Source organism: Anomaloglossus baeobatrachus, chromosome 1, assembly GCF_048569485.1.
Source record: "Anomaloglossus baeobatrachus isolate aAnoBae1 chromosome 1, aAnoBae1.hap1, whole genome shotgun sequence".
Taxonomy (NCBI): Eukaryota; Metazoa; Chordata; class Amphibia; order Anura; family Aromobatidae; genus Anomaloglossus; species Anomaloglossus baeobatrachus.
Window position 1 is genome coordinate 139322095 of NC_134353.1, and position 22769 is coordinate 139344863.

The window sequence follows — 22769 nt, forward strand, 5'->3', positions numbered from 1 at the left end:
GAATGAACCCCTGAGGTCCAAACCGCAATCAGAGAATTTGACCTTTACGGCGGCTTCCGAGCCTAGTCGGGGTCTGAGTACCCTGCCTTGGTGCTTGGCTTCAATCTGCTACCCGGTTCAGTACCGGCGGGCCACCGCCCGACCCCGGTCCTACGGTTCCGCTGACCTTCACCAACTTCTGCAGACGGCCACCACCGTCTGCCAACCTTGCTGATGGTGCCTAGGCTCCAACCCAGACACTCACAGTCCTTCTCCTCTCACTTCCACCTCTACTCCTCAACTTTTGTCCACTTCACTCCACTCCACTCTGAACTGAACTGAACTGACTACTTTTTCCCGCCTCCAGGCCTGTGAACTCCTTGGTGGGTGGGGCCAACTGCCTGGCTCCGCCCCACCTGGTGTGGACATCAGACCCTGGAGGGAGGCAACAAGGGTTTTGTTTGACTGGTGTACCTGTTCAGAGAAGGTGTGTGTGTGTGTGTGTTGTTCTGTGACCCCTGAGCTCCAGGGCGTCACATAAGTCTATGGGAAACCAGAATAATTTTACGTCGACCTGTCGGTGACCTGTGGTCATTTTAAGATCGGGAGAATAGTAAGCCTTCAGCTGAAGGAAAATGATCCAGGAAGTCCAGTAACTACCAGGAGCTAAGCGTCCAGGGAACAACACGGTATCCACCGTTAGTGTTAATCCTCCTGGCTTACTATCACAACTTCTGCATCAAGGCCAGTACCTTCCTAGCAACAAGCTAGCATATTTTGGGGGGCTTCCTATCTTACAGAACTTACCTAGTGGCTTGCTGCAACTAACACACAGTCTCAGTGTTACCCAATTTTTATTAATACTTGCTGTCAGGGTAACAACTTCTGCTTCAAGGCCAGTACCTTCCTAGCAACAAGCTAGCATATTTTGGGGGGCTTCCTATCTTACAGAACCTACCTAGTGGCTTGCTGCAACTAACACACAGTCTTAGGGGCACTTTGCATGCTGCGTCATCGCAGGCTGATGCTGCGATGCCGAGCGCGATAGTCCCTGCCCCCGTCGCAGCTGCGATATCCTTGTGATAACTGCCGTAGCGAACATTATCGCTACGGCAGCTTCACATGGACTCACCTGTCCTGCGACCGTCGCTCTGGCCGGCGACCCGCCTCCTTATTAAGGGGGCGGGTCGTATGGCGTCACTGCGACGTCACACGGCAGGCGGCCAATAGGAGCGGAGGGGCGGAGATGAGCGGGATGTAAACATCCCGCCCACCTCCTTCCTTCCGCATATCTTACGGAAGCCGCAGTGACACCGGTAGGAGATGTTCCTCGCTCCTGCGGCTTCACACACAGCGATGTGTGCTGCCGCAGGAATGAGGAACAACATCGGACCGTCGCGTCAGCGTAATCATGGATTACGCCGATGCTGCACCGATGATACGATTACGACGCTTTTGCGCTCGTTAATCGTATCATCGAGCCTTTACACACTACGATGTCGCATGCGATGCCAGAAGTGCGTCATTTTCAATTTGACCCCACCGACATCGCACCTGCGATGTCGTAGTGTGCAAAGCCCGCCTTAGTGTTACCCAATTTTGATTAATACTCGGTGTCAGGGGCACAACTTCTGCCTCAAGTCCAGTACCTTTCTAGCAACAAGCTAGCATATTTTGTGGGGCTTCATATCTTATAGAACCTACCTAGTGGCTTGCTGCAACTAACACACAGTCTCAGTGTTACCCAGTTTTTATTAATTCTTGGTGTCAGGGTCACAACCTCTGCTCCAAGGCCAATACCTTCCTAGGAAAATGTCAGCCGGCGGCCGAGATTGAGGGGCGGGAGGGGGGGTGCTGTCGGGAGATCCTGTGCACTGTTTACCTGTTGAGGCACTGGATGGCAGAGAACCGACCCCCCCCTGAATCCCAGCACTCAGCACCATCCCCAGCAGAGAACCGACCCCCCCCCTGAATCCCAGTACTGACCACCAATCCCCTGCACAGAACCACCCCAGCACTGACCACCATCCCCAGCAGAGAACCGTCCCCACCTGATCCCAGCACTGACCACCATCCCCAGCAGAGAACCGACCCCACCTGATCCCAGCACTGACCACCATCCCCAGCAGAGAACCAACCCCCCCTGATCCCAGCACTGACCACCGTCCCCAACAGAGAACCGACCGCCCCCTGATCCCAGCACTGACCACCATCCCCAGCAGAGAACAGACCCTCCCCTAGTCCCAGCACTGACCACCATCCCCAGCAGAGAGCCGACCCCCACCTGATCTTAGCACTGACCCCCATCCCCAGCAGAGAAACGACCCCCCCCAATCACAGCACTAACCACCATCCCCAGCAGAGAACCAAACCCCCTGATCCCAGCAGCACTGGCCCCCACCACAGATGGCCCACAGTAGCACTGAGCCCCCCCCAAAAAATTCCCGAAAAGGCACACAGCAGGCACACATTCATAGCGTGGTGTCCTGAAGTAGAACGCTGCATCAGAAACCAGCGTCCACAAATGATGAGATGCAGGAAGCAATGGCGTCGCCTCGTGCATTGCTAAATTAGACCACGCCTCTAACACGTGACGGTAGTGACGTCATGTCAGGAAGGAGCCTGTACACTCTAGCATCTAACCTTGTGCCTCCACTCCACACATGGCTAATTTGTATAGTTTACAAATTAGCCATGTGGACAGAGCCAGAGGTGCTGCCCCTCAGCGCTCTTACGATTTTCCGGTACGCCGTACCGGCACATACCACCGCAAAAAAAGCACTGTATATATATATTCAGTATGTCTGTGTGTCCATATGGCTGACAATTCTCTTTGGGGGGGTCATAATTTTGATAACCCGAAAAATGGTGCATGTGTGCCACCCCGTGCTGGGCGGCAGCCGAGCCGCTTGGGTCCGGACCTCCAGTGGGTGGCTCGAGGGTCTCCGGACCCGGGGGTCCACGGTCACTCCGATCTAAAGGGGTTGGCGGTTTGGGGGGACGTAGGTGTACGGCCGGAGCCGTGTTTTAAGTTCGTGACTCCACCGATGGGATGTGGTGAAGGTGGGCACCACCGCTGCAGTTACGGGGCACCCGGGGGAGATGTTGTGCAGCAAGTTGTTAACCGTGGGTAGGGATGGTGGACCCGTTGGGGGTGTTTTGGCGGTGCAGGGAGATGGGCAGCCGGAGGGCACTGGTGTACTCACTATTAGAATGAAACACTCGAGTCTCTGGTAAACCAAGATGATGGTGGTCGGTGCCCGTAGCCAGCTGCAGTCGGGTTCCCCCACCCGGTATGTGGTCTCTGCCTTTCTCCTGCACCTGTTTGAAGTGTTGGACTACCTGTGCTTGCAGCGTCAGTAGTCCGCTCCCCGGCTTGTAGATGTCGGAAGAGCCCGTTTGCCCGCAGACGCTGGCCCATGGCATCTCTGAGCCGTGGCGGTGGCTGCTTATCCCCCTCGTTGGGCTGTTGTCTTCTATGAGGGACTTTGGGTGGGAAAGGACCTCAAGGCCAGACCGCAATCAGTTAATTAACTCACTCCAGTAATTTCTAGACCTCATTTCAGGGTCTGAGTACCCCCTCTTGTGCTCCGGGTTTCCGAGTCGGTTCCCCGAGTCGGTACCGGCGAGCCACTATCCTGTCCCGGTTCACCGCGGTTCCACCGAGCCATCTTCCCGGCTCCTGCAGGCAGAGGAATCCATATGCCTCCTAGCCAAAGGTGCCCGGGCTCCTACCCTGGCTCCTGTCAGTCTGCTACAGGCCTGTCACACAGGCCTGTCCTCCTCCACTCAACTCTCCAACTCAACTCCTCAACTCCTCCCCTAGACTCCTCCGATTTCCTGCCTCAGGCTCTCTGAACTCATTGGTGGGTGTGGCCAATTGCCTGGCTCCGCCCCCTGGTGTGTCCATCCAGCCCTGAGGGAGGTGACTAGGGTTTTATATGGTTGGCTGGTGTTACCTAGTGAGGGGACTGGTGCAATGCGGAGCTCTATCTGTGACTACCTGGCTTGTCCAGGGCGTCACACATACATCTTTTTTTTGACTGTCAAAATGATGACTAGCAGTTAATGTTTGATAGGTTTGACTGTTTGCAGAATTGGAGATTTTCCAAGAGTGATGGTAGGACTGCAGAAGGTTCTAGAGGTACAGGCAGAGCTTGGGAAGAGGTGAAGTCTCAAGGGGGCCTGAAAAATTTGGCAGAATGAGGCCCTGAAATTCCTGGTGGAGAGAACACTGATTTCTTACACATTTATAGGTATGAGAAACTAGGGTTTTCCAGGTATATCCATGTAACCATTCACAATGTCCGCACATACTACATGTCCATGACTGGTTAGGATGGACATACTGGTGTGGACGGTATTACGTATCAAATGCTTTCTAAGCATGCTGGATATATAGTGGTACTATAATATTTTTATGGAAGTATAGTAGTACACTCTCAGTTTCACATAGTTGGAAGCCACTTTCATGTCTTTTTCAAGTTTTGACTTGCTGACACAAAAATTATTGTTCATATGTCAGCATTAATGGCTTCTGTGATTTACAAAGAGACAAAGGGAGCCCTTCTTTTCATGTGATATTGGTCTGGAGATTCTCATCATCTACCTCTTTCAGTTTGAATATTGTAAATGCTTTATTCCATCACATTCCTAAAGTACGGTAAGAGATAATGATTACTAATGTACCTCTGAATCCAGGTAAGCCTGTGAGTCCAACTGGACCTTGGGTTCCCATCTCTCCTTTTGGTCCTGGGGGACCTATAATACAAAACACAGAAATCACATTGTGAGAGCATAAAAACTGCATAAAATGAAAGGTAAAAAGGTCATGTCACGTGACTTCCGATTGGGGTGGGCAAGTTAAGATAATGGTGGCGCGCTGGCAGGCACACATTTCAACTGTTGAAATCAGCTGAGATGTACTCGGATCGCCACGGACTGCCCACGGCAGCCTGTGGGGATTAACCGTACCCAGTACGTCATATGTTGAGAAGAGGTTAACAACAATCCACATTTATTATTGAACAAAAAAAACCCCATCATTTATTCAAATCTAGTCATATTACATTCTGGACCATTAACATAATTCTCCAAACCCTGTGTGTAACACGTGTGTGTATCTATCTAATTTGCATCTCTTTATCTGCCTATTATCTGTCATCTATCTCTTTCTATTATCTACATATCTCTTATCTGTCTTTCTATTTTTTATCTATCTGTCTATCCACCTACCCATAAATCCACCCATGCATCTATTATCCATCCATCCATCCATCCATCCATCCACACTGCACACCAGCCTATTTCATCTTCAGCTTTAGTCTCCTGTAATTAGGATACTTTTTGGTGACAACCTAGTCTTATGACATAATGTCACAAAGATCCTAAAGCACTATTATCATCAGGATATAACCCTTGGGGCCCCTAGGAGATAGGGGGCCCTGTGAAATTGCTCAGTTTGCTCTCTGTTCTCCCTATTGCCAGCCCTGCATACCAGCCTGTCTTCTCTTGTTCTTTTAGACTCCTGCAATTAAGAGACCTTTTGATGACTTTACAGTCACAACTAGAGATGAGCGAACCGGTCACGGTTCGGCTCGAAATCGGTTCGCCGAACGGAGGTCTCGTTCGAGTTCGGTTCGGCGAACCACTCGAACCGCATAGGAAACAATGGGAGGCAATCACAAACACATAAAAACACCTAGAAAACACCCTCAAAAGGTGTCCAAAAGGTGACAAACAACTCACAACACATCACAAACACATGGGAAAGTGACAAGGACATATTCTCATGCGAAAACAAAAGAGCTGGACAAGGAAAAAGAGGAGGAGACACAGATATAGGCATGGCACGCCCTTCTAAGATCATGTAAAACAACGCAAGGTGACTCCAAGCGGAGTCTCCCTTTTTTCCAAAAATTGGGCCACACACACACCCACCCCTTCAGTGGCAGCACTTGTGCCCCAGTTGTATACTTCACAGCCAGATTTGCATCAAGCACATTCAAAAATACGCCATACTTAACCGTCCCCAGGATGACACCGGGGTAGGTAGTTAAGTCTTTCCTGATCCCAGCTCTGTTCATCTTGGATCATTTTTACAAACACTGTAAGAAAGGGTTACTCCAAGCGGAGTCTCCCTTTTTTCCAAAAATTGGGCCACACACACACCCACCACTTCAGTGGCAGCACTTGTGCCCCAGTTGTACACTTCACAGCTAGATTTGCATCAAGCACATTCAGAAATACGCCATCCTTAACTGTCCCCAGGATGACCCCGGGGTAGGTAGCAAAGTCTTTGCTGATCCCAGCTCAGTTCATCTTGGATCATTTTTAGAAACACTGTAAGTAAGGGTTACTCCAAGCGGAGTCTTCCTTTTTTCCAAAAATTGGGCCCCACACACACCCACCCCTTCAGTGGCAGCACTTGTGCCCCAGTTGTACACTTCACAGCTAGATTTGCATCAAGCACATTCAAAATCCACAAGCATTTACTCTCCCCAGGATGACACAGGGGTAGTAAATTCCTTGTGGATCCATGACTTGTTCATTTTAATGAACGTTAGTCTGTCCACGTTGTCACTGGACAGACGCGTGCGCTTATCTGTCAGCACACACCCAGCAGCACTGAAGACATGTTCAGAGACAACGCTGGCAGCTGGACACGACAAAATCTCCAAGGCGTAAGTGGAGAGCTCTGGCCATTTTTCAAGATTTGAAGCCCAAAATGAGCAAGGCTCCATTTGCAAAGTCATGGCATCGATGTTCATTTGGAGATACTCCTGTATCATCCTCTCCAGCCGTTGACTATGTGTCAGACTTGTTGTCTCTGGTGGCCTTGCAAAGGATGGTCTAAAAAAATTATGAAAAGATTCAATAAAATTGCTGTTACCAGCACCAGATATGGTGCTACTGGTACGGGTAGACTGTTGAAGATGACGAGACCGTCCCATGTTTGTCAAGTTACAACTGGGAGATTCACTCCCTGCACCTGCACAGTTCTTTGGTGGAAAAGCCGAGCTAAGATCGAGTAACAGCTTTTGCTGATACTCCTGCATACGTGCGTCCCTTTCTATGGCTGGAATTATGTCACAAAATTTGGACTTGTACCGAGGATCTAATAGTGTGGCAAGCCAGTAGTCATCATCACTTCTAATTTTGACAATACGAGGGTCATGTTGGAGGTAGTGCAGCAAGAAGGCGCTCATGTGTCTTGCGCAGCCATGCGGACCAAGTCCACGCTGTGTTTGTGGCATAGAGGTGCTAACCGTTCTTTCTTCCTCCGACATCTCCCCCCAACCTTTCAACAGAAATTTGACCAAGGTCTCCCTCATCCGCTGAGTCTTCCATGTCCATGGACAGTTCGTCCTCCATTTCTTCATGTTCTCCTGCACCTTCCTCAACATTTCGCCTGCTACCATGCGCCCTTGTTGATCCCTGTCCCCCATGGTCCCATGCCTGCCGCGTTGGTGATGATGAACGTCTGGACCTTGGTGATGTTGTTGTCTCTTGCGCATTTGAATCCTCCTGTAGTTCCTCCCCTTCCTGTTGTCCCACCCCCTGACTCCGAATAGTGTTTAGCGTGTGCTCCAGCATGTAAATGACTGGAATTGTCATGCTGATAATGGCATGGCAACGCTAAACATATTCGTCGCCATGTCGAAACTGTGCAGAAGGGTGCATAGGTCCTTGATCTGAGACCACTCCATCAGGGTGATCTGCCCCACCTCTGCATCTCGTTGGCCCAGGCTATATGTCATGACGTATTGCACCAGGGCTCGACGGTGCTGCGACAGTCGCTGTAACATGTGAAGAGTCGAATTCCAGCGTGTTGGCACATCGCATTTCAGGCGATGAACCGGCAGGCCGAAAGACTTCGGGAGCGATGCAAGTCGCTCAGCAGCAGTGGTTGAAAGGCGGAAGTGAACAGACAGTTTTCGTGCCCTGTTCAGAAGGCCATCTAGGCCGGGATAGTGTGTTAAAAATTGCTGGACAACAAGGTTCAACACGTGAGCCATACAAGGCACGTGTGTCACCTTGCCCAGGCGAAGGGCCGCACCCAGGTTTGCAGCATTGTCGCACACGACCTTACCAGGCTGCAGGTTGAGTGGAGACAACCATTTATTAAACTCAGTCTCCAGAACTGCCCACAACTCAGTCGCTGTGTGACTCTTATTTCCAAGACATTTCAAGCTAAAGACTGCTGCCAGCATAGTAATGAGGGGTGCGTGATTCCTTCTGCGCAATTAGAACGGTGGTGGCCTGACCAGGCAGGCTTGGGGCGGAGGTGGAGGACCCAGACGAGGTGGAGGAGGCAGAAGCAGTTGCGGAACTTGGACAGACAGAGGATTGACCCACAAGTCGTGGGGACGGCAAGACTTGTGCAGCAGACCCTTCACCATCTATCACCATAGTTACCCAGTGCCCAGTCGGCGACATGTAACGTCCCTGTCCATGCTTACTGGTCCAAGTATCGGTGGTGAAATGCACCCGTTCACACACAGAGTTTCTCAAGGAAGCGGTGATGTTGTGTGCGACATGCTGGTGTAGGGCAGGCACACCTTTCTTAGAGAAGTAGTGGCGACTGGGCATCTGGTACTGGGGCACAGCGACAGATGTCGCGGGCTGAGGAGGGGATGCTGCGCTCACCACGCTCGGGTCCGGCACTGCTGCTGCTTCGCTGGCTGCTCGGTGGCTCGAGCAGTGGGCCGGATCCGGGGACTCGAGCGGCGCTCCTCACCCGTGAGTGAAAAGAGGAATGTTTTTGGGGATGTATTGTCCGTGACGCCACCCACGATTGTGGTGAGGTTGGGACACCACCGCTGCTCTGGACAGGGATCCCGGGAGCGATGACAGGGAGCAGCTTGGATGTTGTTCTTCCCCTCCGTGGGTAGGGGGGTTGGTTGTCCCGGGGCCCGGTGAGGGAGGAATGGCAGGTGGGTTACGGGGCCTGGTGAGATGCAGGGTCGCGGGGACAGCGCGGTGCCGCACGGCACGGTGGTACTCACTCAGCCAATGATGAATGCAAAGTCTCCGGTAAAACAAATGGCTGGATGGACGGGTCCCACAGACGGCTGCGGTGGTTCTTCTCCCGGTAGGTTGGCGGTGACTGCCTTTCCCTGCACCTGTGTTAAGTTCTTGGTTCTGGTGGCTTCCCACCGGTAACCTGCTCCCCAGCTTGGATGGATGCTGAGGGAGCCCCTTTTGCCCGCAGGCTCTGGCCCTGGGAACTGTAGCCTTGGCTGTGACTGTATTTCCCTTTTCGGTTTGAGCGGTTGCCTTCAATCGGGTCTTGACTGCTGGGAAAACCCGGAGGTTCCCTTCGCTAACGGATTTGACCGGTTTTACGGCGACTACTAGCCTGGTCGGGGTCCGTAGGCCCTGCCGAATGGTGCTGGCTTCTCTTCGCTCCCCAATCCGGTACCGGCAGGCCACCGCCCGTCCCCGGTCCTTACGGTTCACGTCAATCAGCCTCGACTGCAGACGGTCACCACCGTCTGCCAACCTTGCAGTATGTGCGCGGGCCACGCACCCGGACACAGTCAGTCTCCTCTACTACCACTTCCCTCTTCAACTCCCTAACTGATCTCACTCTACTCTCTCCTCCTTTTCCCGCCTCCAGGACTGTGAACTCCTCGGTGGGTGGGGCCAACCACCTGGCTCCACCCCCTGGTGTGGACATCAGCCCCTGGAGGGAGGCAACAAGGATTTATGTCTGACTTCGGTGTGCCTAGCCGGGGTGTGGGGTGTGTTGTTGTAGTACCTGTGACGACCTGGCTTGTCCAGGGTGCCACACAGACATAAGGTCTCTAAAATCCTGTGTGTCCACCAGGCGGAAAGGCAGCATTTCGGTAGCCAAGAGCTTACAGAGGGATAAAGTCAACCTGTTAGCTTTGTCATGGGTCGCAGGAAATGGCCTTTTATTTGTCCACATCTGAGGGACAGAGATCTGGCTGCTGTGTGGAGACGGTGTTGAGTAGGGTGTCCCTGGAAAAATGCAGGTTTGTGAGGAAAGTGCAGGCGTAGACATGATGTTGCCTTCATCCAACGTTGGTGCTATCGATGTGTGAGAGAGCTGTACACACGCACTTGTTTCCTCTTCCAAACCAACTGACGACCTACCAAGCAAACTGCCTGTTGCGGTTACAGTGGTGGAAGTTGTGCATGGAAAACCAGGTGTGACAGCTGTCCCCACAGTCCTAGAAGATGAAGAGCGTGCGGGTGCACTGGAAGGGGCAGGCGGTGGATGGTTTGCACCGCCAGGCCGCATTGGAGCACGGTGAGCTTCCCACTGGGACATATGATATTTATTCATGTGACGATTCATGGAAGGAGTTGTCAAACTGCTGAGGTTTTGCCCTCTACTAACAGAATCACGACAAATTTTACAGATCACATAATTTGGGCGATCTTTTGCTATGTCAAAAAAGGACCAGGCTAGGCAAGGCTTAGAGGGCATGCGACCTGCTGATCCACCCCGACTAGTGCTCAGAGGCACAGTGGTGGCTGAGGATGTAGTTGTAGACATGCTACCAGTACTCCGACTCTGTCCAGGAAGGCGCAAGGTAACTTCGTCATCAGTTGCATCCTCCTCCACCGCCTCTGTTGAACTCCTCAAGTGCCTGACTGTGGGTTGACAGTAGGTGGGATCTAGAACTTCATCATCAATTGTTGTGTTTGCACTCCCCTCACCCTCAGACCGAGCCTCTTCTTGCCCTGATCAAATATTTAAGTTGTCATCCCAATCTGGTATCTGTGTCACATCGTCATCAGTATGTTCCTCATTGTCTATAACAACAGGTGTTACAGTTTGTGAATAAGGGTCAACATTATGCTCAGAAACGTGGTCCTCAGGGCCTGAATCAGAGTCACAAAGGTTCTGGGCATCACTGCAGACCATTTCCTGGTCTGTACTCACTGTAGCTTGGGAGCAGTCCTATGATTCCTAGGCTATAGTGTGACTGAACAGCTCTGCAGACTCAGCCATCTCAGTTCCACCATACTGTGCAGGGCAGATGGAGACTTTAAAGCTGGGAGAAAGCAAGTGTGATTGGGAGGACAACTCAAAGGACTGGTGTTTTTTGGATGCGGTAGTTGAGGTAGTGGAGAGGGCACTTGTTGGACCACTTGAGATCCATTCAAGCATTTTCTTTTTTTGGCCATCATCTACCTTTGTTCCAGTTGTTCGTGTCCGTAAAAAAGGGAGCACATCAGATTGTCCATGGTAAGTAGTAGCCATCTTACTTTTGCTGGAAGATGGTCTATCTTCAGCAGATGTTAATGGAGCTTTGCCACCTTCCACATGGACATACCCTTTTTTTCCTTTTCCAACTCGCCTCTTCCCCTTTCCACCAGCATCTGTCATTCTGACACTCATTTTGAGTGCGACAAGATTGTGCACTTAAAATTTGGTAGTAAAAATTGAGAGGTGGTGTACCTTTCAGCGGTGGTCTATCTTTATTAACAGCAGAATAAACAACAATAACTATCCCTGACAATGCAACTATGGCCTTTAAACTGGCAGCATAGTTTGCTATTAGAATGGCTTAATAATGATGAGTTTGAGTGTGCAATGCAGTGGTGCTGCAAATATCTTTTCACTAGTGGGACTATAATGGAAGTCCAACAGCCACTTTTAGGATGCCACTAAGATTACTCACTGTTTGCTAGTATAATGGCTTAGTAACAATGAGTTTGAGTGTGCAATGCAGTGGTGCTGCAAATAGCTTTGCACCAGTGGGACAATAATGGAAGTCCAACAGCCACTTTTAGGATGCCACTAAGTTTACTCAGTGTTTGCTAGTATAATGGCTTAGTAACAATGAGCTTGAGTGTGCAATGCAGAGGTGCTACAAATAGATTTGCACTAGTGGGACACTAATGGAAGTCCAACAGCCACTTTTAGAATGCCACTAAGATTACTCAGTGTTTGCTAGTATAATGGCTTAGTAACAATGAGTTTGAGTGTGCAATGCAGTGGTGCTGAAAATAGCTTTGCACCAGTGGGACAATAATGGAAATCCAACAGCCACTTTTAGGATGCCACTAAGTTTACTCAGTGTTTGCTAGTATAATGGCTTAGTAACAATGAGTTTGAGTGTGCAATGCAGTGGTGCTGCAAAAAGCTTTGAAACAGTGGGACAATAATGGAAGTCCAACAGCCACTTTTAGGATGCCACTAAGTTTACTCAGTGTTTGCTAGTATAATGGCTTAGTAACAATGAGCTTGAGTGTGCAATGCAGAAATGCTGCAAATAGATTTGCACTAGTGGGACACTAATGGAAGTCCAACAGCCACTTTTAGGATGCCACTAAGTTTACTCAGTGTTTGCTAGTATAATGGCTTAGTAACAATTAGAGATGAGCGAACCAGCCGTGGTTCGGCTCGAGTTCAGTTCGTCGAACGGAGGTCTCGTTCGAGTTCAGTTCGGCGAACGTTCGACGAACCGAACTCGAACCAATAGGCTATAATGGGAGGCAATCACAAACACATAAAAACGCATTATAAATGTACACATACAGTTAATAAACATTGCCATAACACTTACCGGTCCCCGTGATCCCTCCTGCACTCTGTCTCCTGCCGCTATTCCATCCGATGATCGCTGAATCCTCCCGGTAACCAGCACTGCCAGCAGTGATGCAGGACCTATCGTAACGTCAAAATAGCCATGTGACCAGTCACGTGGCTATTATCTCATTGGCTACAGACTGGTCACATGACTATGACGCATCATGTAGGACCTGTCATTGCACTCTCCGGTACACGGTGCACATTTGTATATCGCCGTGTACCGGCGACATGCTCTAGCACACGGTCGACTCCCCGTTCCGTTAGGGACCGGCTGGAACAGCCGGTCATTAACGGAGATCACCGTTGCCATAGCAACGCAGTTAGCGGTAACGTCACCGCTAACCGCGGCTCCGGGAGCACCATTGCTATGGTAACGCGTCTGTCAGCGTTACTGCTGTTACCGGTAGCAGCACTGATCTCTCACGGAGTGAAGGCTCCACGGGAAGCAGCGTCTTCCCCCATGCAGCAGTGATGTAGCAGAGCTGCATTTGTTGAACGAGAAAGACAGAAGACCATGGATCGTGGAGGGCTGACAGGGGGTAATAAAGATGGAGTCTCTAATGTGTCTGTATATTTATTTCTATTAAAGTATTTTTTCTCTGTGTGGTGTCTTTTTTTTAACCCTTTATTGGAGATTCTTAATGGCCGGGTCAAACGTGCCTGACATTAAGAATCTCTGGCTTAATACTGGCTAGTAAAACAAAGCCAGTATTAACTCATGATTACCCAACAAGCCACCCGGCTCCAGGGCTGTTGGAAAAGTTGGATACAGCGCCAGATGATGGCGCTTCTATGAGAGCGCCATTTTCTGGGGCGGCTGCCCCAAATAGGCAACTGGGGGTTGGAGGCAGCCCGTGGCTGCCTGCTGTACCTGGCTAGCATACAAAAATAAGCCCACGTCATTTTTTTGGTGGGCAAAAAACTTCTGCATACTGTCCTGGATGGAGTATGCTGCGCCTTGTAGTTCTGCAGCTGCTGTCTGCTCTTCTCCATACAGACAGACAGCAGCTGCAGAACTACAAGGCTCAGCATACTCCATCCAGGACTGTATGCAGAAGTTTTTTGCCCCCTGAAAAAATTATGTGGGCTTCGCCATATTTTTGTATGCTAGCCAGGTACAGCAGGCAGGTACGGCTGCCACCAACCCCCAGTTGCCTATTTGTACCCGGCTGGGAACCAAAAATAAAGGGAAGCCCTTTTTTTATTATTTCATGAATTTCATGAAATAATTAGAAAACAAATGACGTAGGCTTCGCCCCATTTTTGTGTCCAGCCAGGTACAACTAGGCAGCTGGGGATTGGAATCTGCAGCACAGGTTGGCCTGAGCTTTTTGGGCCCCACTGCTGCGAATTGCAGTCTGCAGCCGCCTCAGAAAATGACACTTTCATAGAAGCGCCATCTTCTGGCGCTGTATCCAACTCTTCCAGCACCTGCCTGCTATACCTGGCTAGCATACAAAAATATGGCGAAGCTCACGTCCTTTTTTTGTAGTTTTTTGGCAAAAAAAATAAAAAATGCTTCCCTGGATTTTCCATTGCCAGTGAAGGTAACACCAAGCAGTGGGGGTTAGCAGCCAGTAGCTGCTTGGATTACCCTTAGCTAGCAATACAAAAAATGCAGCGGGAGCCCATATATATTTTTTTTAATTATTTAATTAAATAACTAAAAACAAAATGGGCTTCCCTGTATTTTGATTGCTGGACATCACAGTGCTGTAAAAATAAATCTTTAAAAAAATGACGTAGCGCTCCGCGGTATTTTTGATTCTCAGTGCAGATAAAGCAGACAGCTATGGGTTGCCACCCCCATCTGCCTGCCGTTACCTTGGTTGGCAATCAAAATACAGGGAAGCAAATTCATTTTTTCTATTTAAAAAATAGTTAAAAAAAAATGACGTTGGGTCCCCCCATTTTTGATAGCCAGCTAGGGTAAAGCAGACGGCTGTGGCCTGAAAACCACAGTTGGCAGCTTTACTGTGGTTGGGGATCCAATGTGGAGGTCCCCCCAGGCTCTTTTTTTAAAATTATTTTATAAATATTAATAATTACACAAAAAAAGTAGGGTCCCCCCCAAATTGGATCACCAGCCAAGGTAAAGCGGACAGCTGTGGTCTAGTATTCTCAGGGTGGGAAGGTCCATAGTTATTGGGCCTTCACAGCCTAAAAAGAGCAGTAGATGCGCCAATCCTGGCGCTTCCCCCCAGCTCATCCCGTGCCCTGGTGCAGTGGCAAACGGGGTAATAAATCGGGTTGATACTAGCTGTAAAGTCACCTGAGATCAAGCCCAGCAGTTTGTGATGTCATGGCGTCTATTAGATACCCAACATCATAAACTGTCAGTACTAACAAAAAAAAAAAAATCGACAAAAGAAATTTATTTGAAAAAACAGTCCCCAAAACATTTCCTCTTTCACCAATTTATTGTAAGAAAAAAAATAAAGGGGTCCCACGACGACTCTGGACCGTCTAGAATATGGGGGGGAGACACTCAGGGAATGTATCCCCCATTTTCTAGGAGTGCGGACCCTTCATGTGAGGAGTGTGGGTGCAATGAATCTGCACTCACTCTCCCCGGGTCCACAGCAGCAGAGTCCATGTCGTAATGGTTGCTACCAAAGCTGCAATGCCCTGCTCATGAGGTAAGGGCATGCCTAATCAGGAGAACTATTCTACATTTCCAAATATTGGTATTTGCTGATATTATTGCTATTCCACCTACTATATATTGGGGATAGGATCTTGGAGATGGAATACCCCTTTAAGTCCAGTTATCCAGCTGAATGAATACTTAACAACAGAGCTCGCTATTTAGATGTGTTTTCTTGTGGTGTATAACGGACTCTTATGTTTGGTAGTCGTTCAGCAGGGAAACTATAAAAGCAAATCCCTCCATTTGGAAATGTAGTATATAGCTCTCCTGATCAATTATGTTCCTTACCTCATGAGCAGGGCATTGCAGTAATAATAATAATTTATTCATTTATATAGCGTTATTAATTCCATAGCGCTGTATGTCTTTGGAGTGTGGGAGGAAACCCACGCAAACACGGGGAGAACATACAAACTCCTTGCAGATGGTGCCCATGGTGAGAATTGAACCCAGGACCTCAGCGCTGCAAGACTGCAGTGCTAACCACTGAGCCACCGTGCCGCCCATTTAGCTTACAGATGCATAACCACCACTCACTGTGTCTGAACACAGGAAGCTGAGCTGACAGCCGCTCTGTGCATGCGGCAGCGTCTATTGTGAAGGAGAGGGCCGTGGGGGGATCAACGCTGCACAGGTACCGTGGGACACCGGGGAACACCGGTGGGGTTATAGAGGGTGACCTGGCAGGGCCTGGGGAGTAGAGATGAGCGAACCGGTCCCGGGTCGGCTCGAGGTCGGTTCGCCGAACGGAGGTCCCGTTCGAGTTCGGCTCGTCGAACGTTCGACGAACCGAACTCGAACTGCATAGGAAACAATGGCAGGCAATCACAAACACATAAAAACACCTAGAAAACACCCTCAAAGGTGTCCAAAAGGTGACAAACAACTCACAACACAACACAAACACATGGGAAAGTGACAAGGACATATACTCATGCGAAAACAAAACAGCTGGACAAAGAAAAAGAGGAGGACACACAGATATAGGCATGGCACGCCCTTCTAAAATCATGTAAAACACCGCAAGGTGACTCCAAGCGGAGTCTCCCTTTTTTCCAAAAATTGGGCCCCACACACACCCACCCCTTCAGTGGCAGCAGTTGTTCCCCAGTTGTACACTTCACAGCTAGATTTGCATCAAGCACATTCAAAAATACGACATAATTAACCGTCCCCAGGATGACACCAGGGTAGGTAGCAAAGTCTTTCCTGATCCCAGCTCTGTTCATCTTCGCTCCTTTTAAAAACAATGTAAGCAAGGGTTACTCCAAGCGGAGTCTCCCTTTTTTCCAAAAATTGGGCCCCACACACACCCACCCCTTCAGTGGCAGCAGTTGTGCCCCAGTTGTACACTTCACAGCTAGATTTGCATCAAGCACATTCAAAAATACGCCATAATTAACCGTCCCCAGGATGACACCAGGGTAGGTAGCAAAGTCTTTGCTGAACCATGACTTGTTCATCTTCGCTCCTTTTAAAAACAATGTAAGCAAGAGTTACTCCAAGCGGAGTCTCCCTTTTTTCCAAAAATTGGGCCCCACACACACCCACCCCTTCAGTGGCAGCAGTTGTGCCCCAGTTGTACACTTCACAGCTAGATTTGCATCAAGCACATTCAAAAATACGCCATAATTAACCGTCCCCAGGATGACACCAGGGTAGGTAGCAAAGTCTTTGCTGAACCATGACTTGTTCATCTTCGCTCCTTTTAAAAACAATGTAAGCAAGGGTTACTCCAAGCGGAGTCTCCCTTTTTTCCAAAAATTGGGCCCCACCCACACCCACCCCTTCAGTGGCAGCAGTTGTGCCCTAGTTGTACACTTCACAGCTAGATTTGCATCAAGCACATTCAAAAATACGCCATAATTAACCGTCCCCAGGATGACACCGGGGTAGGTAGCAAAGTCTTTCCTGATCCCAGCTCTGTTCATCTTGGCTCCTTTTAAAAAACACAGCAAGCAAGGGTTACTCCAAGCGGAGTCTCCCTTTTTTCCAAAAATTGGGCCCCACACACACCCACCCCTTCAGTGGCAGCAGTTGTGCCCCAGTTGTACATTTCACAGCTAGATTTGCATCAAGCACATTCAAAAATACGCCATAATTAACCGTCCCCAGGATGACACCAGGGTAGGTAGCAAAGTCTTTGCTGAACCATGACTTGTTCATCTTCGCTCCTTTTAAAAACAATGTAAGCAAGGGTTACTCCAAGCGGAGTCTCCCTTTTTTCCAAAAATTGGGCCCCACACACACCCACCCCTTCAGTGGCAGCAGTTGTGCCCTAGTTGTACACTTCACAGCTAGATTTGCATCAAGCACATTCAAAAATACGCCATAATTAACCGTCCCCAGGATGACACCGGGGTAGGTAGCAAAGTCTTTCCTGATCCCAGCTCTGTTCATCTTGGCTCCTTTTAAAAAACACAGCAAGCAAGGGTTACTCCAAGCGGAGTCTCCCTTTTTTCCAAAAATTGGGCCCCACACACACTCACCCCTTCAGTGGCAGCAGTTGTGCCCCAGTTGTACACTTCACAGCTAGATTTGCATCAAGCACATTCAAAAATACGCCATAATTAACCGTCCCCAGGATGACACCTGGATAGGTAGCAAAGTCTTTGCTGAACCATGACTTGTTCATCTTCGCTCCTTTTAAAAACAATGTAAGCAAGGGTTACTCCAAGCGGAGTCTCCCTTTTTTCCAAAAATTGGGCCCCACACACACCCACCCCTTCAGTGGCAGCAGTTGTGCCCTAGTTGTACACTTCACAGCTAGATTTGCATCAAGCACATTCAAAAATACGCCATAATTAACCGTCCCCAGGATGACACCGGGGTAGGTAGCAAAGTCTTTCCTGATCCCAGCTCTGTTCATCTTGGCTCCTTTTAAAAAACACAGCAAGCAAGGGTTACTCCAAGCGGAGTCTCCCTTTTTTCCAAAAATTGGGCCCCACACACACCCACCCCTTCAGTGGCAGCAGTTGTTCCCCAGTTGTACACTTCACAGCTAGATTTGCATCAAGCACATTCAAAAATACGCCATAATTAACCGTCCCCAGGATGACACCAGGGTAGGTAGCAAAGTCTTTCCTGATCCCAGCTCTGTTCATCTTGGCTCCTTTTAAAAAACACAGCAAGCAAGGGTTACTCCAAGTGGAGTCTCCCTTTTTTCCAAAAATTGGGCCCCACACACACCCACCCCTTCAGTGGCAGCAGTTGTGCCCCAGTTGTACACTTCACAGCTAGATTTGCATCAAGCACATTCAAAAATACGCCATAATTAACCGTCCCCAGGATGACACCAGGGTAGGTAGCAAAGTCTTTGCTGAACCATGACTTGTTCATCTTCGCTCCTTTTAAAAACAATGTAAGCAAGGGTTACTCCAAGCGGAGTCTCCCTTTTTTCCAAAAATTGAGCCCCACACACACCCACCCCTTCAGTGGCAGCAGTTGTGCCCTAGTTGTACACTTCACAGCTAGATTTGCATCAAGCACATTCAAAAATACGCCATAATTAACCGTCCCCAGGATGACACCAGGGTAGGTAGCAAAGTATTTCCTGATCCCAGCTCTGTTCATCTTGGCTCCTTTTAAAAAACACAGCAAGCAAGGGTTACTCCAAGCGGAGTCTCCCTTTTTTCCAAAAATTGGGCCCCATACACACCCACCCCTTCAGTGGCAGCAGTTGTGCCCCAGTTGTACACTTCACAGCTAGATTTGCATCAAGCACATTCAAAAATACGCCATAATTAACCGTCCCCAGGATGACACCAGGGTAGGTAGCAAAGTCTTTGCTGAACCATGACTTGTTCATCTTCGCTCCTTTTAAAAACAATGTAAGCAAGGGTTACTCCAAGCGGAGTCTCCCTTTTTTCCAAAAATTGGGCCCCACACACACCCACCCCTTCAGTGGCAGCAGTTGTGCCCTAGTTGTACACTTCACAGCTAGATTTGCATCAAGCACATTCAAAAATACGCCATAATTAACCGTCCCCAGGATGACACCAGGGTAGGTAGCAAAGTCTTTCCTGATCCCAGCTTTGTTCATCTTGGCTCCTTTTAAAAAACACAGCAAGCAAGGGTTACTCCAAGCGGAGTCTCCCTTTTTTCCAAAAATTGGGCCCCACACACACCCACCCCTTCAGTGGCAGCAGTTGTTCCCCAGTTGTACACTTCACAGCTAGATTTGCATCAAGCACATTCAAAAATACGACATAATTAACCGTCCCCAGGATGACACCAGGGTAGGTAGCAAAGTCTTTCCTGATCCCAGCTCTGTTCATCTTGGCTCCTTTTAAAAAACACAGCAAGCAAGGGTTACTCCAAGCGGAGTCTCCCTTTTTTCCAAAAATTGTGCCCCACACACACCCACCCCTTCAGTGGCAGCAGTTGTGCCCCAGTTGTACACTTCACAGCTAGATTTGCATCAAGCACATTCAAAAATACGCCATAATTAACCGTCCCCAGGATGACACCAGGGTAGGTAGCAAAGTCTTTGCTGAACCATGACTTGTTCATCTTCGCTCCTTTTAAAAACAATGTAAGCAAGGGTTACTCCAAGCGGAGTCTCCCTTTTTTCCAAAAATTGGGCCCCACACACACCCACCCCTTCAGTGGCAGCAGTTGTGCCCCAGTTGTACACTTCACAGCTAGATTTGCAGCAAGCACATTCAAAAATACGCCATAATTAACCGTCCCCAGGATGACACCAGGGTAGGTAGCAAAGTCTTTGCTGAACCATGACTTGTTCATCTTCGCTCCTTTTAAAAACAATGTAAGCAAGGGTTACTCCAAGCGGAGTCTCCCTTTTTTCCAAAAATTGGGCCCCACACACACCCACCCCTTCAGTGGCAGCAGTTGTGCCCTAGTTGTACACTTCACAGCTAGATTTGCATCAAGCACATTCAAAAATACACCATAATTAACCGTCCCCAGGATGACACCAGGGTAGGTATCAAAGTCTTTCCTGATCCCAGCTCTGTTCATCTTGGCTCCTTTTAAAAAACACAGCAAGCAAGGGTTACTCCAAGCGGAGTCTCCCTTTTTTCCAAAAATTGGGCCCCACACACACCCACCCCTTCAGTGGCAGCAGTTGTGCCCCAGTTGTACACTTCACAGCTAGATTTGCATCAAGCACATTCAAAATCCACAAGCATTTACTCTCCCCAGGATGACACAGGGGTAGTAAATTCCTTCTGGATCCATGACTTGTTCATTTTAATGAACGTCAGTCTGTCCACATTGTCACTGGACAGACGCGTGCGCTTATCTGTCAGCACACACCCAGCAGCACTGAAGACACATTCAGAGACAACGCTGGCAGCTGGACACGACAAAATCTCCAAGGCGTAACTGGATAGCTCTGGCCATTTTTCTATATTTGAAGCCCAAAATGAGCAAGGCTCCATTTGCAAAGTCATGGCATTGATGTTCATTTGTAGATACTCCTGTATCATCCTCTCCAGCCGTTGACTATGTGTCAGACTTGTTGTCTCTGGTGGCCTTGCAAAGGAGGGTTTAAAAAAATGATTAAAAGATTCCATAAAATTGCTGTTACCAGCACCAGATACGGTCCTACTAGTATGGGTAGACTGTTGAAGATGACAAGACCGTCCCATGTTTGTCAAGTTACAACTGGGAGATTCACTCCCTGCACCTGCACGGTTGTTTGGTGGAAAAGCCGATCTAAGATCGAGTAACAGCTTCTGCTGATACTCCTGCATACGTGCGTCCCTTTCTATGGCTGGAATTATGTCACAAAATTTGGACTTGTACCGGGGATCTAATAGTGTCGCAAGCCAGTAGTCATCATCACTTCTAATTTTGATAATACGAGGGTCATGTTGGAGGTAGTGCAACAAGAAGGCACTCATGTGTCTTGCGCAGCCATGCGGACCAAGTCCACGCTGTGTTTGTGGCATAGAGGTGCTAACCGTTCTTTCTTCCTCTGACATCTCCCCCCAACCTCTTTCAACTGAAATTTGACCAAGGTCTCCCTCATCTGCTGAGTCTTCCATGTCCATGGACAGTTCGTCCTCCATTTCTTCATGTTCTCCTGCACCTTCCTCAACATCTCGCCTGCTACCATGCGCCCTTGTTGATCCCTGTCCCCCATGGTCCCATGCCTGTCGCGTTGGTGATGATGAACGTCTGGACCTTGGTGATGTTGTTGTCCCTTGCGCATATGAATCCTCCTGTAGTTCCTCCCCTTCCTGTTGTCCCACCCCCTGACTCCGAATAGTGTTTAGCGTGTGCTCCAGCATGTAAATGACTGGAATTGTCATGCTGATAATGGCATTGTCAGCGCTAAACATATTCGTCGCCATGTCGAAACTGTGCAGAAGGGTGCATAGGTCCTTGATCTGAGACCACTCCATCAGGGTGATCTGCCCCACCTCTGCATCTTGTTGGCCTAGGCTATACGTCATGACGTATTGCACCAGGGCTCGGCGGTGCTGCCACAGTCGCTGTAACATGTGGAGAGTTGAATTCCAGCGTGTCGCCACATCGCATTTCAGGCGATGAACCGGCAGGCCGAAAGACTTCTGGAGCGATGCAAGTCGCTCAGCTGCGGCGCTTGAACGGCGGAAGTGAGCAGACAGTTTTCGTGCCCTGTTCAGAAGGCCATCTAGGCCGGGATAGTGTGTTAAAAATTGCTGGACGACAAGGTTCAACACGTGAGCCATACAAGGTACGTGGGTCACCTTGCCCAGGCGAAGGGCCGCACCCAGGTTTGCAGCATTGTCGCACACGGCCTTACCAGGCTGCAGGTTGAGTGGAGACAACCATTTATTAAACTCGGACCGCAGAGCTGACCACAACTCCTCAGCTGTGTGACTATTATTCCCAAGACATGTCAAGCTAAAGACCGCCTGATGCCGTTGCACTCTGCTGCCAGCATAGTAATGAGGGGTGCGTGATTCCTTCTGCGCAGTGAGAACGCTGGTGGCCTGACCAGGCAGGCTTGGGGCGGAGGTGGAGATGAGGTGGAGGATGCAGAAGCAGTGGCGGAACTTGGACAGACAGAGGATTGACACACAAGTCGTGGGGATGGCAAGACTTGTGCAGCAGACCCTTCACCATCTATCACCATAGTTACCCAGTGCCCAGTGAGCGACATGTAACGTCCCTGTCCATGCTTACTGGTCCAAGTATCGGTGGTGAAATGCACCCGTTCACACACAGAGTTTCTCAAGGAAGCGGTGATGTTGTGTGCGACATGCTGGTGTAGCGCGGGCACACCTTTCTTAGAGAAGTAGTGGCGACTAGGCATCTGGTACTGGGGCACAGCAACAGACATAAGGTCTCTAAAATCCTGTGTGTCCACTAGGCGGAAAGGCAGCATTTCGGTAGCCAACAGCTTACAGAGGGATAGAGTCAACCTCTTAGCTTTGTCATGGGTCGCAGGAAGTGGCCTTTTATTTGACCACATCTGAGGGACAGAGATCTGGCTGCTGTGTGTAGACGGTGTTGAGTAGGGTGTCCCTGGAAAAATGCAGGTTTGTGAGGAAAGTGCAGGCGGAGACATGATGTTGCCTTCATCCAACGTTGGTGCTATCGATGTCTGAGAGA

At 49.4% G+C, this 22769-nt stretch overlaps 1 protein-coding gene across 2 annotated transcripts in view; it reads right to left on the reverse strand.

Moving 5' to 3' along the window:
- LOC142290417 (macrophage scavenger receptor types I and II-like) overlaps positions 1-22769 on the reverse strand; it is a 240175-nt gene that overhangs the window by 59377 nt on the left and 158029 nt on the right. For both annotated transcript variants that reach the window (XM_075334377.1, XM_075334371.1), the window contains one exon: positions 4669-4740. In XM_075334377.1, coding sequence (XP_075190492.1) covers positions 4669-4740 — 72 coding nt within the window. The remainder of the gene's footprint in view (positions 1-4668; positions 4741-22769) is intronic.